At 39.6% G+C, this 18,272-nt stretch overlaps 1 protein-coding gene across 2 annotated transcripts in view; it reads right to left on the bottom strand.

Annotated features, from left to right (window-relative positions):
- Slc12a2 (solute carrier family 12 member 2) overlaps positions 1 to 18,272 on the bottom strand; it is a 74,455-nt gene that overhangs the window by 45,042 nt on the left and 11,141 nt on the right. For both annotated transcript variants that reach the window (XM_028891613.2, XM_028891614.2), the window contains exons 2-10: positions 11,592 to 11,711; positions 10,529 to 10,604; positions 9,827 to 9,922; positions 8,360 to 8,499; positions 7,610 to 7,720; positions 6,235 to 6,343; positions 3,902 to 4,029; positions 3,723 to 3,807; positions 2,106 to 2,257 (exon numbers count right to left, since the gene is read on the bottom strand). In XM_028891613.2, the coding sequence (XP_028747446.1) occupies positions 2,106 to 2,257; positions 3,723 to 3,807; positions 3,902 to 4,029; positions 6,235 to 6,343; positions 7,610 to 7,720; positions 8,360 to 8,499; positions 9,827 to 9,922; positions 10,529 to 10,604; positions 11,592 to 11,711 (1,017 nt within the window). The remainder of the gene's footprint in view (positions 1 to 2,105; positions 2,258 to 3,722; positions 3,808 to 3,901; positions 4,030 to 6,234; positions 6,344 to 7,609; positions 7,721 to 8,359; positions 8,500 to 9,826; positions 9,923 to 10,528; positions 10,605 to 11,591; positions 11,712 to 18,272) is intronic.

Here is an 18,272-nt window from a genome sequence, read left to right as displayed (position 1 = left end):
CTGCTTGAAACTATACAATTGAAAATAAAATGCCATTAAAATTTTTGTTCAGAAAGTTGTTGTAGAATATTATTTTTAAATGCGTTACATTTGCTTATGCTGTGGAATATCTGTTTAATGATGCAAAGATGTGTTGTGTTCCTTTATGTTGCATTTGTTTAACCTGTGAAGCTGTTACTTTGCCTGTCTAAAATACCTGACTGGTCTAATAAAGAGCTGAACGGTCAATAGCGAGATAGGAGAAAAGATAGGCTGGGCTGGCAGGTGAGAGAATAAATAGAAGAAATCTGGGAGGAAAACAAGAAAGATCAAGGAACAAGAGATGGAGGAGGAGGGCTTCAGTGGCTAGCCACGCAGCTACCCAGCCAGACACAGAGTAAGAAGGAAAGAAAAGTTATACAGGAATAGAGAAAGATTAAAAACCCCAAGGCAAAAGGTAGACAGGATAATTTAAGAAAAGCTGGCTAGAAACAAGTCAAGATAAGGCCAGGCATTTATAATTAAGAATAAACCTTCATTCGTGATTTGGGAGCTGGGTAGCAGACCCCCAAAAGAACAAAAAATACCAACAAGTTGTATCATGAAATATTTACATATTGTAAATAGCAATAGTGAGCTCCAAAAATATTCAGATTTTCACTACTCTGTTAATTATGTTTTGGTAACAAAAATTCTATTTTCCTACTTGGGATCAACAAAAATCCATATTCTATAAAATTACTATTTTGTATTGACCTCCGAAGTCCACACGTGTATGTTTTTGTTTTGGTCATCTTTGCAATTCTGACACACTAAAAGCTCACTTCATTGCCACCATCGTTTTGTTATGCGTGCGTATGTGCATGAACATGTGAGCGTGCTCATAGGAAGGGGAAAGGACAGCCTTGGGTGCCACTCCTCAGGTACTGCCCAGCTTTTCCTGAGACAATCTCAAAACTGGCCTAAATTTGCACCAGGAGGCCTGGGCTTTCGGCCAGTGAGCTGAGCATTTCGTCACCTCCACCTCCTTGGCTCTGGGATGGCAAGCACATACCACTACACCCAGCTTTTAACACCTGGCTTCTGGGGACCAAACTCATGTCCATGTGCTCCAACTAAGCTGTTTCCTCAGCCACTTGCATTTAAAATCTTAACAGAGGTAAATAATAAACAACCAAGAATTAAGTCTCCAAAAACCTAAGAACTAATACTGATCTTTATACAGTTCACATGTTTTAAACATTTTCTAACTTTTAAGCATCTATTCATAATTTAATTCTCTTGTTCATGGTGGTTTGGTAAAGCACAAACCTACACAGACCACACCTAATTAACTAGCATTACTATTCATATCAATCAATATAGATGTTGAAAAAGGTATCATGTAGTTCAAGTTGATCTCAAACTTGCAACATAGTGAAGGATGACCTGGAGCTGACCCTCCTGCTATACCTCTCAAACGCTGGGGATTACAGGAATGTGCTACTTCACCCTGTGCGTGTGGTCTGAGGACTGAGCCAGGCTTTGCACATGCTAAGCAAAAGCACCTATCAATTAAGCCACAAACACAGCTCTATCGCTCGGTATACATTAATAGCGCATTCATCCATAAAGTAGCAATGAGGGTACCACTAATTACTAAGAAGCTAAAATTGCTAGAACTTTTTTAGAAGAGGGAGTTAATCTGACTTTAAGAATTATTATATAATAGCTATGTGAATCGGGACTGATACTCATGAACAGACAAACCCAAAGCTCAATGGAACAGAGCAGACAGAACCCAGAAACAGACCACCACAAGTGACTTTTACAAAAGATGCTTGTTCCCTGGTTTTCTGAAATAGTATATCCATACTCTACATGTATATACACTATGCCCTCTATTAGAAAAGTATAACTCTCAAAGGCTTTGTTTTCTTCATGAATCATCTCAGAGTTTATTCTCTCTTTCATGCTTTCCATTTGCCTACTTAGTGATGATATGATACAATTTAGTAGGAGGGGCACAAAGTATCAACTGCCCCCCCCCCCTCTAATGTACAGCTACATTCTGAATGGCCAGATTTCATAGTGGTTTACTGTTAGGTAAATACAGAATGTCTATAGAACATGAACGCAATGCTCACCTGAAAGTTGTTCATTAGCCCATAAGAACAGGGATTGCTTTCACAGTAGGAAAAGTCAAAGTTCAGTTTGCAGGCTGCAGATGTGCAGTTTGTGAACTCTGTTGTAATGGTGTCATTCACATTCCCAGTGGCATCCCGAACCACGCAAGAACCTGAAGCACAAGCAACAATCAGAGTAACTCATCCATGCATTCCCCTTACAATCCACTCATAAAGAAGTCAAGTGTTGTCTAGGTGCACATTCATAACATCACACACTGCATGTATACTGAACTTTACTCTCAATGAAGTATGAGAAGCTTTGTGGTCACTAAAATTTAAGCAATGAAACTGAACCTTCTATTAAAAAAAGTGTTACATTTCCAGCATTACATAAATACTGGAAAACCTTGTATAAATATTTCAAAGATTAGACAGACTACATAGTACTTTGCTGGTTGCTTTTTTTTCTCTACCTTTTGACTGTTTCCAAAAGCATCTCTCCCTCTAAATGCACCTCTGAACTCTTAGCGGACTGGAGAGAGAGGAAAGAACACTTAGGACTCCAATCAGCCTGAAAGCAGCCACGGTTCATGTCCTGTCAGTCACTGTGCAGTGCGGCCTGGGCACACTGACAAGGAAAACCCTGAGCACCAGGATCACACTCGTGTGCTGTACCAGACAGTTTGGGGGATAAAGGGCTTGTTGCTTTGAATTTCCCAGCCCACTCCTGAACCCAGAAAGAAAGGGGCAGTCCCACTGCTCACTGAGGACAACAGAATGAAGTCAATACAAGGTCTAGCAACACCAGAGGGCCAGACCAAAGCAGAAATCTACCAATGGCAACAAAAAATTTTAAAAGTTGGAACATAATCAGTTATGCCATAAGTTAAATTAAAAACAAATTTTATTTAGCTAGGCTATATGTTATATAAGCATATTTGAAAGTTTTAGGAAAAAACACTTGGTTTTCTCAAATGAATTTCATTATTATGTATTAAAAAAATTAAATCCAAAACCATTTTAAAAAGGCAATTTGGCCCATCATGATACAATCAGCATTTCTAACTTTTGTTCAGTCAAATTTCAAAATTACCCTGAGAAATAGCTACAAAATTTGGAAATAGAGTTCTGTCAGTATTTCTGCACAAAACAAAGAAAACATGTGGTAAAACTGAAGTGTTCACAGTAAAATATACATGGAAATCTCTTACTATGAAAGAAATAAATTCAGAGCTTATAATTTTGTATGCAAATGAACAGATGCATGCATAACAGTATGCAAGGATTGCCTGGGCCTCCCAAATCTTTATAACTTTAAGAGTAAAATTTACTTCCATGTGTGAACATACCTCATATATCCAAATAAAGTGTGAGTTTATAGGTTTTCCATATATTTCTAATTTACTATAATAAATAAATGCTAGATATGAACCAACAAAGCACTTGGTAGTTTTATGTCTCTCTGTAAGTCACCACTAGTTTTCCTCAACTAGTTTTGGATTAAAACAGGCAACTAATTCTATGCCTTTTTACCTAACGTATTTTGGAATGTTAAAGTCAGAAAAATGCTAAACTACTACTTATGCTATGAACATCACAAATTTCTAAGGCATTGAAGAAATGAAGGCTCTTTACCTACGGACACTGCAATTCCTATGTAAACCACTGTAGTAATTAAAATGGCTAAGAGTGTTCCTTTGGGTATGGCTGACTGAGGATCCTAGAAGACAAGAAGGTTTTTTTAGTCTATAAAAATAAATGCACGGATAGCATTTTAACACATCAGTACTAATACAGTACTTTACAATACTTACTGCAAGATCACCTGAGATGTTTGCTCCAGCTAGAATACCAGTTGCAGCAGGGAAGAAAATGGCAAATACAGAAAAGAAAGTCTCTTCCTCTCGAAAATCCGGTCCAAAGTTTTCATTAAATATTTCAGCTACAGAGGACAAAATATGTTGGCAATTACTGGATAGCAAATGAGAGCAAAATAATTTAAGTCAAGAGTAGTTAGTATATAGTCTCTACACAATTGGTCATTCTTATGTAATGCTGATTCAGTATCTATGCATGAAGGAATGGTTTGCTATCAAAATGGTGATCTAATCTAGGATATATCCTACCTTTTGGTACCTCTTACCAGTAATTGTTTAAGAATCTCCAAACTTAATTATCACTAACTCAAACAAAAATCACAAGTATAGATTACTGACCACACTTTCCCCCACATCAAAATAAAAAACACAGAAAAGTAGGAAAACAAAAGAAACACACTGATCTGGAGCCAACCCTACCCTGCTCTCCAATACCCACTTCCATTACTACCTATTTAGACTTTTAAAATAGCTTTCCTTAGTTCCTGAGCCAGATAATTTTAGCGAGCTAAAGACTAAAAGAAATGGTCTAAAAGAGCAATTAAAAAACAAAAACAAGATAATCTCCTGAAGTTACTTTGAACTATAAGCTAGATCACACCAAAATAAAGAACAGAGTTGGGAGGGCCAGGACCATGGTGAACACAACTGTGTGCATGAGAACAAAAGAGTGTGCCACCACAAACAGCCTTGGTACAATGGGAAGGGGCTTGGACCTGTCTAGGCTCAGCGCGCTGGGCCCTGCTGACTCCTCATGGGAGACCTCGGTTTGGGGGATGTGGGGATGTAGGGTGGCTTGGGAAAGAGGGCTGGGGGGTAGGAGGAGGGAGGGGGGGCCTGTGGATAGCATGAGGAGTGAGTAGAAAATTACTTAATAAAGAAAAAATAAATAAATAAGAAGGAAAAAATACAAGAGAGAGAGAGAGCGAGAGCGAGAGAGAGAGAGAGAGAGAGAGAGAGAGAGAAAGAGAGAGAGTGTGTGTGAGTGTGTGAGTGTGTGAGTGTGAGTGTGTGTGTGTGTGTGTGTGTGTGTGTGTGTGTGTGTGTGTGTGCAGGATAGTTTTGTTAACCTGAGTCAGGCAGAGCATCAACTGGTCGGCCAACAAGGAGAGCCTTCCAGAACGGAGAAGACTAACGAAGGAAGACAAAACCATCTATGCTGGTCCACGTCATTGGGACATGACAGGAGCCCGCCGAAGGACTACTAATAAAACCATTTGGAAGTCACATGGAGGCACGGCTGTGCACTGTCTCCAAGTGTCACTTATTAACTGACAATGAATGGCAACTTCCCAACAAAGACGCCTTCGTCATCACCTTAATAAAGAGATGAAAACTCACATCATCCAAGTGGGGAAAGCTGAGACCATCTGGACCCTCAATTCTGGGTGCTGAGACACATTGGTTATAATGTAAACAACACATACACATACACACACACACACACACACACACACACACACACACACACACACACACACACATCTGTAATCCTGAAAACTGTCAGCATCACAGAAGACAAAAAAGCCTTATGAGACTGAAGATTACGTGAGTCAGTTTTGTTTTGTTTTAAAAAGGAAAGTGAACAACTTAATGTGACTTATGCTAGACAAGGAAACCTGAAGTTGCTATTAGGATCCTCATGAAGACTTGAAAAACATCTATGTATCATCTGTGCATCGTGCCAAAGATAAATTTCCTGATGCCCTCTTTCTTAGTAGATATAAGCTGAAGTATTTAGAGGTAAAAAGTCATATTTTTGCAACTTCAATCTGCTTTCAAATCCATAGCACTTTAAAATTGTTATGTTTAAAAAGTCACATGTCAAGTAGCATTTTAGTCAAGGATGGGCAATATACGTAACGGGTTGTGAGCTCTGATGACATCATAGACATTATAGTCTAGGTAAGTGTCCCCTCAGATGTTTGTACAACAATAAAATCACCTAAAGGCACATCTCTCACCTTCCTATCACCAAGAAACACATAACTGGACATATAATGAGAGCCATGCAGGCACCTTCTTCTCCTTAGTAAACTGGCTTCTCTACACTCACCCACCTGTTCTTGCTGTCATTGAAAAACAGAAGATGGAAATGAAAGCAATTTTACTCTAGTTGTACAGCCTACATAAAGAGGACAAAACTGAATTATGAATTAGTGTGAATCACCAGACCAAACTTAATTACAATTAAAATACCTAAAATGTGCTAAATGTAGTTAACAGCAGAGTGTTGTAATTTGCAGAAATATTCCATTCTTTGTACTTACATTTATAGCCAAAGAACCCCTTGGGCTTCTTGCTCTCCAGTGAGATGAACGTTCCTATGACGAAGTCAGCGATGGCCAGAAGAAGAATCACCAGGAGGACGATCTGAGCCTATGGTTCAAACCCTGAAAGTCACAGTCTGTCTCCACTCTCCTCCATTACAGTCAGTCTGTCTCCACACTCTCCTCCATTACAGTCTGTCTCCACACTCTCCTCCATTACAGACAGTCCTGTCTCCACACTCTCTTCCATTACAGACAGTCTGTCTCATTTTGCCTTTCTGTCATATGTCTTAAAGCATTCAGCAGGTACTCAATAAATGCTGTTAACATGAATAACAACTCTTAAAGACCTGTCTTAAAGCCTGAAGTTCCCGCTTGTCAGGAAGCTGAGGCAGAAGGACCACAAGTCTGAGACTATTCTGAGCTCTGAGTTAGTAAGATCCTGACTCAACCAAAACTATTTGAGAATATTCAATTATGGGTAGAATCATGCTACACATTTCTAAAATGAGTCCAAATGATGGGTCTATCCATCCCCACCCACAGCACAGGCTTTCCATTCTATACATCTCTCCCCTACCTGTCTGCCGAGACTAGAGTCTTGAAGGGAGACTATGCCTGTGCCCAGTCAAGTTTCAGATCAGTTCCAAACACCGAGGTGTGTATGCCTGCAACTGCTCTGTGTACCAAGTGGGCACTCAGGGCAGCGACACAGGGAGGGCAGAGAGCCCGAGAGATCACCAGCCCTTCTCCAACTTCAGCTGCTCAAAACAACTGGGGAAACACTATGTGCAGACAAAATGTTTACAAAGCATTTTAAAATAGGATTCCTATGGGAAGGGAGCCATAGGTACTGCGGTGATGTGTGGATCTCAGGGGACAACTTTTGGGTGTTGTTGGGTCGCTCTTTCCACCTTTCTGTGGCTTCCAGGAATCCAATCAGGCCATAGGGCATCTGTAGCAAGCACCTTTACCTACTTGGCTATCTTGCTGGCCCAGCAGGAATTCTTATACATTAACTATGGCCCAAGTAGGATGCAATTATAATCTTCTCAATACAATCAATGTGTTGCATACATAAATGAATGAATGAAGGACCGGATGTACTCAGTGGGAGACATAAAGCCTACTATGCAAGGGGCCTTAGACTCAATTCTTAAGCACTCAAAAACAGCATATAAATGAGGAAGGTAGTCTTCTACTGGATTTAAAATGGATTATCTTCAAATATATCATTTTAAATGCCAAATAACCTATACATATCATAAACTTCTATAAAAATGGCCACTTTTCCACTAGATTCTGAAAGTCTGTTTAGTTTCCCCTAAGATTGGGGTTGTGGACTAAACGTTGTAGATGCTCTGTCACGACTTACCTTTGCTTCCCACTCCATTCCAGCTACTGAAATACCCAGAAGAATCACTACTGTAATGGCTCCAATAATTCGGATATCATTGATTTCATCTATCATAAGTATGGAATGTTCCTACACAAGAGAAATACAATGAACAGCTCCTTAGATATAGACATTCAATCAATGCTTATTAAAGGAATGGACAGAGATAAGTATGGTGGTGCATGCCTGTGTTCCCAAAACTTGGGAGTCAGAGGCAGAAGGACTATCAAAATTTCAAAATTTATACTACAAGTTCCCAGCTAGCCACAAGCAAGACCCTGTCTCAAAATCAAGGAAAAAAAACCTAATTACTATTAATTGTCATTCAGTTACCTTATATATCTAATGTCTTATTAAATTACAAATACTGGTATATCTGATATGGACCCAATAAGTCAAAAACAAGAATTACTAACCAAGCAAATTATAATCTGGCTGGTACTGTTAGGTTTTATAAAGTGGCACAATAGAAATGTATTCTATGTTTGGTGTGATTAATGAACTCGTTTTAATGGTCTTTTATGATACAAAAGGGAAAGAGAACAAACCTTCATGCTATTATCAAAACCACACAGTTCCTACTCCATAAGCAACATTAGTTGTAAGATTTAATCATGTTGGTAGCATTTTTTGAAGTTCACATACAGGTTAAGATGTGTGTGTGTGTGTGTGTGTGTGTGTGTGTATCCTGTCAGGAAGACTTGACAAGTGAATGACGAGGTCCATTACCTTAAGCAGCTCCACCACCGTTTCTGCAAACCCAACCACATACATAGCAACCGCCACTGCATTGGCAAAGGCAAAGATCAAGCCAATGGCGCCGCCGAACTCGGGCCCCAGACTTCTAGAGATCAAGTAATATGCTCCCCCTAAGAGAAAGAAAGGAAGGTTAGGCTTTTAAATTGCAACAATTCTGTTCATGACACCAAGGAATTCACAAAGCAGGTTCAGCCAAGTGGGTGAGTGTATTTTCAGAAAGAAATACCCCTAAGACTCGTATCTGAGCTGCTCATGTTTACAGGAAGTATTGTAGCAAAAACTGCATTAATAAAACAGGAATTTCAGAACTACCTTTTTAGCTTCTACAAATACTTCATTGACCTGAAAGTTATAATATGAAGGAATTTATCTATCACAGGAAAGAACTATGGAGTTTCTTTTCTTTCTTTTTTTTTTTTTTTTTTTTTGGTTTTTCGAGACAGGGTTTCTCTGTGTAGCTTTGAGCCTTTCCTGGGACTCACTTGGTAGTCCAGGCTGGCCTCGAACTCACAGAGATCCGCCTGCCTCTGCCTCCTGAGTGCTGGGATTAAAGGCGTGCGCCACCACCGCCCAGCCAAACTACGGAGTTTCTTGCTTGGTAATACTAGTGATCCATAGTTAGTGGATTTAAAGACAAAAAACTTGACCTCCAATGATAGCATGATTTTACTAAGAGTGTTTTTAGTCACATATAAGAAAATGTTAAGATTTCCTCAATTTCAATGTTTTGGCTTTACCGATACAAAAATGAGGAGGCTTTCAATTATTTCAGAAAAAAAATTTTTTTAGACATTTGAGACCAAGCTGCATAATCTCCATCAAGTTTCAATTTTTAATAAAACATGACTATGATTGTTTCATTTCTGGTCTCATTAGTCATACAAAAGATGAAAGTAATAAACAGCAATGTGGCATTCATCAAGATAATATATGTCAAAACCACGGTATCACTCCCAGCCCTTAGATTTCCAGCAATGACTATTATTGTATGATCTTACGTCCTTAGAAAACTGGATCTTGCCTGACACTGTTGCAAACCCAGCACGTGCCACAAGGTGATCAACAATTTTCTGATTGACTGAAGTACAAGTCAAATACAGTTCACCGAACCACAGAATAGGCGAATGCATACTCATTTCAGAGGTAAGCTCAAATAAAATCTACAGTGTTCATCTTAAAGGTGCCTGTGGTGGTTGTCTACTCTTTCAGTCTGTATTCAGCTGTACACGGGAAGAGCCTGGTCTGTGCAATGCAGGAATGCAGGTCTGAGTGACGGGACTGAGATGCAGATTATCTGAGGGCACAATCAACAGGACTCAAGCTCTCAGGAGCACAGATTCCATTTGTAGACAGGAAAGGTTCTAGGCAGAAGCAGCTACGGTAACTTCAAAGGCATGACCGTGTCCTTCATACAGGGCCTGTGCCAGCCGGGCTCACCTCCTCTTACGAAGCCATTGGTGGCTATTGCTGAAGTAGACAGTCCCGTGATCGTCGTCACGACAGTGGCCATCGCTATTACAAGGACGGAGAGACCTTGAAGGAAGAGAAAGAAGCTAAGAACCATATCCTCCTAAACCTGCCATTACCTAGAACTAGCAGGGCTCAGCACTGAACTGGACTGTGGTGTTTTGAATGAGAATGGCCCCCCGATGCTCACGTAGTTGAATATTTGGTTTCTAGTTGGTGAACTGTTTGGGAAGGGTTAGAAGTGTGGGCTTCTTAGAGGAGGTGTAAAAGCCCACCCCAGGCCCAGGCTCTCTCTCTCTGCCTCCTGCTTGTGGGTCAGAGGTGAGTTCTCTCGGCTACTGCTCCAGTGTCAGCCCGCCCTGCCTGCTGCCATGCTGCTGCCCACTATGACGACCACAGGCTCTCTCTGAAACTGTAGGCAAGCCCTCAATTACATGCTTTCTTTTACCAGTGGCTTTGGTCATGGCATTTCTTTACAGAAATAGGTTTAGTAACTAAGATATAGGCCATAAATTACCTAATGCTAATCTCATTTTTGAGAAATAAAGTCAAAATTACGGAAGTCAATTACAGTAGCAATCTATATAATGAAGACAACACAGCTTAGTCAGCACCTGCAGAAAGACACGGGTATTCTAACACATAGATCAAGGGGTGTAAAACGTCACTTACCTATTCCAGCTTGACCCACAATCCACGACAATCTAATAAAGAGCATCACACCCCAAATGTTCAACATACAACGTACCTAGGAGGGAAAAAGAGGTCACATCACAGATAAAGAAATGTAATTAAAATGATACAGCAATAAAAATTAAACAAGCCAAAAGATAAAAATGTGCTTGAAACTATGGAAGCACTTTGAAATCTATCTCCTTTTCCTGAAGTTTGTCCAAGGGGCTTCCTGGGAGCTTACATTATCTGAGGTAAATAAGTACCATATAAGTATGTTTGAAAGTAAATGTGCTCACCAGGAGTGCCAGAAACACAACAGCAGATTATTTTTAAGACTTTGAGTCCTTTTGGTTTTTTGAAGACAGAGTTTTTCTGTGTAGGCCTGGCTATTCTGGAACTCACTACAGAGTGTAGGCTGGCCTTGAACTCCAAGATCCACCTGCCTCTGCCTCCTGAGTGCTGGAACTAAAGACCTGTGCCATCACACCTGGCTAAGACTTCTAAACAAAGTTACAATCTGTCTTTATCATATAAGTTTTGCCTGTGCATTCATAACATCGGTCATGAATGGTTAAGGCAGAGTTAAGTATTGTATGGATACCAACACAAATGTCAATGGATCACACCATTTTTGAAAACTTTAAACTAAATATGATACTGCTACAACTTGGGCATATATTAATTTTTTATTCTGTGTTCCTCTTTGGGTATTGTTACAACTGATTCAGCACTAGGGAGGCAGATGTAAAACAATGACAAGATCAAGGCCAGCCAGGTGTACTTTGGAAGTTCTAGGCCAACCGGGGCTATATAGAAAGGACCTCTCTACCAAAAATAAAAATTTGTGAGTTTCCAATTTTATCAAGACGATGTGTATAATAATAAACATTTCTTCCCTAATGAATATAATGTCACAAAAGAAAGAACATACAAGTCATTAACTGAGTCCCCATAGTACTCACAAATAGTTAAAAGCAGAAAAACAGTAATTATCTTGAGAACATCAGCTAGGTTTTCTAGTCAGGACTATAACCATCATATAGAATCTATGCATACATACTAATACGCCCTTGATCCATCCAAACTTTACAACTCCTTTACTTTCGGCAGTATAGGTAACCACAGCATCCCTGGTTGGAGTACTTTCTTCTCCATTTGCAAAGCCATCCTCAAAAGGCTCCTGGTTACAGAAAGAAATATGAATGCAAATTAAGAATTAGATCATCTTAAATTACTTGATACAAACAAACATGATGAAAGATGGTTAACCATACTTAGGAGGACAAAAACTTCCAAGAATGAAATGTAATAATTTACACAGTTTATTTCCTATATAGCTTCATGAATTGGGAGTTTGGTCCCCAGTATAGTGGTACTGGGGGTGTGAAACCACAAAAAGAGAGGCCTAGTTCAAGGTCTCTGCATCACCAGGGAAGCCACCCTGCAAGCATGTCTCCTGGATGTGGATGCGGGTGATGTAATGCTCTCACTTGTACATGCTCTTCTACTGGATTGCACTATTAGGTGGCACAGTCAAGGGGAAGCCCTGACCAAGGCCTACAACATGCCATGTGGGCTTTCAGCACTAACAACTGTGAGCTAATAAATAAGTCTTTCTTTCTAAATAACCTGACTAAAGTATTTCAATATAAAAATAAGTCCCTTAATATTTTTCCTTAGGGAAAAAAAAAATCAAAGCAATAAAGTAAAGGAAACCTAAAACTAGGTGTCACTCTGACATAAACCCATTTTAATGATCCCAACTTTTTAAATGGGCCTAGTGGTACAAACTTATACTCTGAGACTCAGAAGGCAGAGACTGATTGTTTGAGTTCAAAATCTGGACACCAATAAGGCAACACAGCACAATCCAGTCTGAACTAATAATGAAAAGGATAATGTTTTTATACTCTGGTGGTATCTGAAGTATGCAGTGACTACTGCCTGCCAGGTTTAATCTAGATGGGTCAATAAATTCAGAGCTGTTGCTAGGCATATGGTAAGATGGGCCTGTAATCCCAACACTCTCAGGACACTAAGGACTGTGAGTTCAAGGCCAGAACTCAGAGGTCCATCTGCTTCTGTCTCCTGAGTGCTGGGATTAAAGGTGTGTACTACCACATCAACCAATACAGAAGATTCCCGAATTTCCTAAGATTCATTCAACACCCCATCTCTATACTGACTCTACATGTTCTTAGTCATTCGGTTCTAATGACTTCTGCACAGACCACAGTGCTTTCTCCATATTATTCTGTCTTTCTTAGGTAAAGTTTCATGTCTAATTCTGTAACTCTATTTTTTTTATTCTCTACTTTCTGTTCTCAATAGTTCTCACTACCTGTTCAGTCCTTATTGGGACACAAGGTATGACATCTCCAAACTAGTATTACAAAGACTTAATGAAAACACGAAGGATAGAAGAAAATGGCAAGGAAGATAGACGCTCTAAGTCTAAAGATACGTCCTTCCCACCATCACCATGGTTCTTAATCCATACTCTCACCACCAGGGAATAAAGCACAGCTATATTTTGAGCACTAAATCTTTATATGTACAAAGTCCAATTTTTAAAACTGATTTTAGTGCTTCAACATCTGAACTTCTGAATATTATAATTAAAAGAAAAGAGTTATGGAAAGTTATGTGTAACCAGAGCCAAATTGATTCTCATCCAATCTTCACTTGCCTATTATTGTTCTCCTCTTTATGTAGAAGCTGGTGTAAACATGGCAACAAGCAGTCATTAACCTTAACAGAAATGTGTAGAAATAGCTTTTTCTTCAACATGACCAGATGTCAGGGCATCACAACCCCAGTCAGGCTTTACCCCACTGTTCAATGTTTCCTACACAGCAGAGGGTCAATGCTGATTCCAAACAGTAAACAGAGACTCTTCATCCAGATTTCACCAATCCACTCAGCTGCTCAATTAGTCAGATAAACCCACAAGGAGAAACAAGCCTGTCAACGTATTAATCTTTAAGCAAAAAATCCTTAGTTTTCACACTGCAATAGAAAGTCTATGATATACCCAGAAAAGGCATCTCATTCCATCTCTGTTATAAGAAACTGAATATGTATGTCCCTAATCAGCTACTTTTCCCAAGGCTAAACAGCAATGTGGGTGTCTTCTGAACAATGCAAAAGTATGCAGGCATCCTAAAATTTTTGCTGTGGGTGCTTATCAGAATTTCAGATCAAAGCTGAAGAGCTGGCAATTACACTTGTTTGTACCATAGTGTGAACACTGTGGATGACCGTTCAAGAAGCAAGTATTTTCTAGTTTATATGAAATATTACTTTAGAAAACTAATGATTTGATCACAGAAAACAAAAAATTACCTTTGCAGTCATCCTCTAGCAAATCTCCTTTAAAAAGTTTTATTATTAATCTCCAAAATACATCTAAAACTTGATGCAATGGTGCATACCTATAACCTCAGCATTCATTAAGATGACATGGGAAGGTTGCTATGAGTCTGAGACATGTACAATGAGCTCCCCCAAGGCTAGAAGACCAACCCTAATGTTTGATGTTGCAACCAAACATCAAAAGTTAATCAAATAAGTGTGCTATTTGTGGCTGAATAAATGGACTTAAGTGTGATGAAACTGGGGTTGGAACTAAATTTCCTGAAATAAAAAGAAACCAGAGTTTATTTTGGTGATATTGGGTATCCAACTCTACTACTACTGAGCAACATCCTCAGCTTACAGTTGTCTAATGTATGGGTTTCCAAGAACAAGGAAACTCTCAAGAATGACACTCTATCCACCTCAAAAAATTTACATAAAAACCTAACAAATAAAAATTCAAATACAAATTTACGTATTTAGGCAAAGACAAAGGTACAAAATTAACAATGTTCAATACTTACTACTTTTTCCACAATAGTAAGTAAAAGTAAAACTATTTAGTGGAATATTAATGAGGTAGACAAAATTAATTTAGCATTATTCTAGGAAATAAAGCTCTCAAAGAAGTAGCACTGTGATTCTGAGTTTGGGGTTGCAATGGAAATAAACTCAGAAGAGAGGGAGAGACAGGAAATAATGGAAGACATACATAAGTTACACCTACTGTAACAGGAAGGATTCCTCATAAAAGAAACAGACCTACTAATGAATCATATTAAACTAAAAACTAAAAAAGAATATGTCAGCATGCCTGTAATTCTAGTACTCAGGTTACAGGAAGATTATTAATGTAAGTCCAGCCTGGGCTACAAAGCAAGATTCTGTCTAAAGGGACATTGGAAAAGATACAAATGGAGTGTGTAGAAGGAGGGACCAGGAAACAAGAGAGTAGATCAGGCAGCTTCAAATTCATGAATGGCACTTAGAAGAGGGGCCAGGGATGTCAGTGGGTGACTGTATGGAAACAGAGACAAACAGAAAACATGGGCAGGTGAGTGTTTTTCTAAGGACAGAGAAAATACGAGAATGGAAGAATTCTAGCTCCCATGGTTATTATTTCTTTGTGGGAAGTAGAAAAAGGAAGAATTTTTTATAGACTGGGTGCTGTCTTTTGTTTTTCTTGAGGATTCAAAGCTCCCCTTCAACCATGGACAAAAGTCAGAGGACAAACTGGGGTATCTGGATGCTGGTCCCTAGCTTCTGCCTTGAGACAGGGTCCCTTTGTTTGCTACTTCACAGGAAGCACCCAGCTGGCTCACAAGCCTCCAGGGACTGCCTCTGCCTCCCATCTCACCTGTTTAAGGAGCATGAGTATCACAGACATGTCACCGTGCCTGGTTGGAAGGGGGACTCTGGTCGTCAAGTTCAAATGGTCAAACTCAACCATCCCTCTACTGAAGCCTCCCATGTGCTGGATTATAGAAATGTATAACCACGTTCATCCACCAAAACTATTTCTGTCTCATGCCCCCTCCCTGCACCAGGGAAGGCATTAAGACTGAGGAGAACAGCCCCTTAGTACAGTGGGAACACTATTAAATCAGATTTCAGGCAATGTTTATTAGCATAGATTCATTTTTAGTACAAATTTATTGTGCTTTTTGTACAAAGTATACTTGGTGACTTTAGGCAAAGATAATAAACTATATACTTTTGTAACTTAGGAAGAGGATGTTAGGGTTGTCTTAAAGAACAGTGGGGCGAAGCTGTATCCAAGTGTCTCTCTGGGGCTCGGGAAGCTACCACAGCATTATCTCCAGAGTAATTTAAAGCCACCTGAATATCAATACCTCTTAAGCAGGGAAAGGGCCAGTCCCTTAATGGTGCCAATGTGCAACAAGAGTCAGTCCCAGTAACTCAGGTTCTTCCACCCTGTGCAGATTTTGCACTTGCAAAAGCAGTTTCTGGGCATAAATAATAACCATACCCTCTCACTCACTCATTCATTGGGCACACAGATATTAACACACTATCAGTCTCTATGCTAGGTACCTCCCAGCCTGCTTAAAAGTGTGATTTTTTTTTTTTTCCAATAGAGACTAGCTTTTTTTTTTCAATAGCCTTCTACTCACTAGGACCCTTTCCATATTCAATGTAGCCTCCAGTAAATATTTAGCTCTGTCAACAATAAACTACATGCCTTTTTTTCAGTAATACCCCCACTTTACTTTTCATATTACAACCCCTCTCGGAGAACTGGTTTCCTCATCTAAATGGAGATAATTCCTGTCCACCAACACCATATCCTGGAAGGCTGTGGGCTCTCTAGCTAATACACAGGCATATATAAAGCAGGTGAGTTGTCTATTTTGGCCACTGAGCTGACACATCATGATTATAAAACTATAATTGAAGTGTTAATGTCATATTTCATGTGTGACAGTTTTTAAGTCAAATCTATAGCTAGACTTTGGTATTTTTTTTAGTCAGCAATCAGTGGGAGAATTGTCCTTAGGTGACCTGCCTTTTCAATCCCTGGCAACTCTTCAGAAGGAGAAAGTTTACCCAGCTGACCCTATGTGAGCGAAGAAGCAGCTTCCTGGACTACAGGTACTGGCGCTGGTCAGTTCTGCTCATGCTATGCCTGCTTAGAAGCTCTGGCTCATCTAATGAGGAGGATCAAAAGCAGGACACCCAGTACTCTCCCCTCCGCTCGCAGATGACCACAGCCGAAATACACAATGATCAATCCTTGATCAGTTTTGTGGACAACAAACAAGCCTGCTTTTAGGCAAAGAGATACTTATTTAAGAGGAACAAGTTTTCCTTTCAGCATCCTCTATGAAAAATGAACCGTAAACTAATGTATCACTTTCCATAGTGAGTAGGGAGGCCATAAAGGGCATTCATTGAGCAAATACATAAGGATGGCTGTTTATTAGAGATGAAAAATACTGGTAAGGAAGTTGGATATAGAAGGTTTTTAGTTTTTCACTAAGTCAAAATTATATATACTGGGAAGCATATGGTGCATTGTCCTGACATGACAGATATATTCAATACCCCCTTCCCCTAATAAAAGATGACAAGGGAATTATTACACTGAACGCCTTTCTCATGCTTTATCCATGAAATAAGTCTCAATTTTGGTCACAATTTTATTGATGCCCTTTTATATGGTAAATCAAAGTTTATAAACAGTAACTTAAAGAGGCAGCAAAGAAACTTGAACAGAGACAAAAATGGAGAACAGAACACTCAGGAGATGGATGAATACAGGATAGTACCTATAATGGAGGAAAAAAAGAAATTTCGAAGTCAAAACCATACCCTTATTCAGGTTATCCCTTTGCAGATTATTCTGGAGATCAAACTATCTGAATGATAAACACTTCAGGCAACTGTAAATCACCAAAAAACAAAACAAAACAAAAAAACTCTAACAGTAAAGAGGAATACACATAAATAAAACAAAATGATCCTTTCTTGAGTTAAGCTTTAAATGATATCACAAGTTACAACTCGTGCACCAAGTAAGAACAAGATGGAAAAGTAGTGAACCGTGCTGGCTTCCCAGCTCTACACAACCCCATCTGTTTCTCAAGTCCTCCACTACAGCCTCCATCCACCAAGCTCCTGGAAAGGACAGTGGGAATCAGCGGCTTTCTCCATTAGTGTTCCAAGACTTCAACAGTGGTAAAAGCTGGTTTCTAGGCTGAGGAATAATCTGGCTCTTCCAAATCTGGGGAGCAGACTCTGGCAGAGACTCCAACCCAAAGCACCTCAGGTTTCCTGTGGTAAACACTAGATCTTCTGTGCCTCACACAGCAAGACACAGACAGTTTTTGTTGTTGCTGTTGTGTTACCACTAAGCAACAAGACACAATGACTGCAGACAGCTGCATCCCAGCACCTTCAGAGATGGAACTGTTATCTGTCCAGATGTATTCCATTCAGGAAGGGACATCAAAAGTGTAGCAGGAAACAGGTGTGTGCGTTAACTTTCCAAGTTTATGTGGAGGCTATTTTGGTAGGTGGAGGTCAGTTCAACTGGCCGGTCATTCAGTGTCTGGGCTGTAACGAGCCACTCAAACCTGCTACCTCCTTCCAATCACTGTTCCTGGTCACACTGTATTCCTAGTCTCTCGCACACTTTCCCATCACAAGCCTGGCCCCAGGGCCCAACGTGTCCGTGCCTTTCCCAGAAGGCTGGGAAAATAAAGTATCCATATTGAATTCTTTGAATTTGTCAATTTTTTAAATAAATAATATCTGACATGATTAAAGATAAACATTAGACTGCTAACAGGAGGGAAATTCTCACTTTTTCTATTGAGCACACACACTTTCTTTTTAGGAATGAAGGGAAATATTAACTTTG

This window comes from Peromyscus leucopus, chromosome 19 (genome assembly GCF_004664715.2).
Source record: "Peromyscus leucopus breed LL Stock chromosome 19, UCI_PerLeu_2.1, whole genome shotgun sequence".
Lineage (NCBI taxonomy): Eukaryota > Metazoa > Chordata > Mammalia > Rodentia > Cricetidae > Peromyscus > Peromyscus leucopus.
Note: the sequence above shows the minus strand (reverse complement) of the source record. Positions and strands in the feature narration are given on the sequence as shown.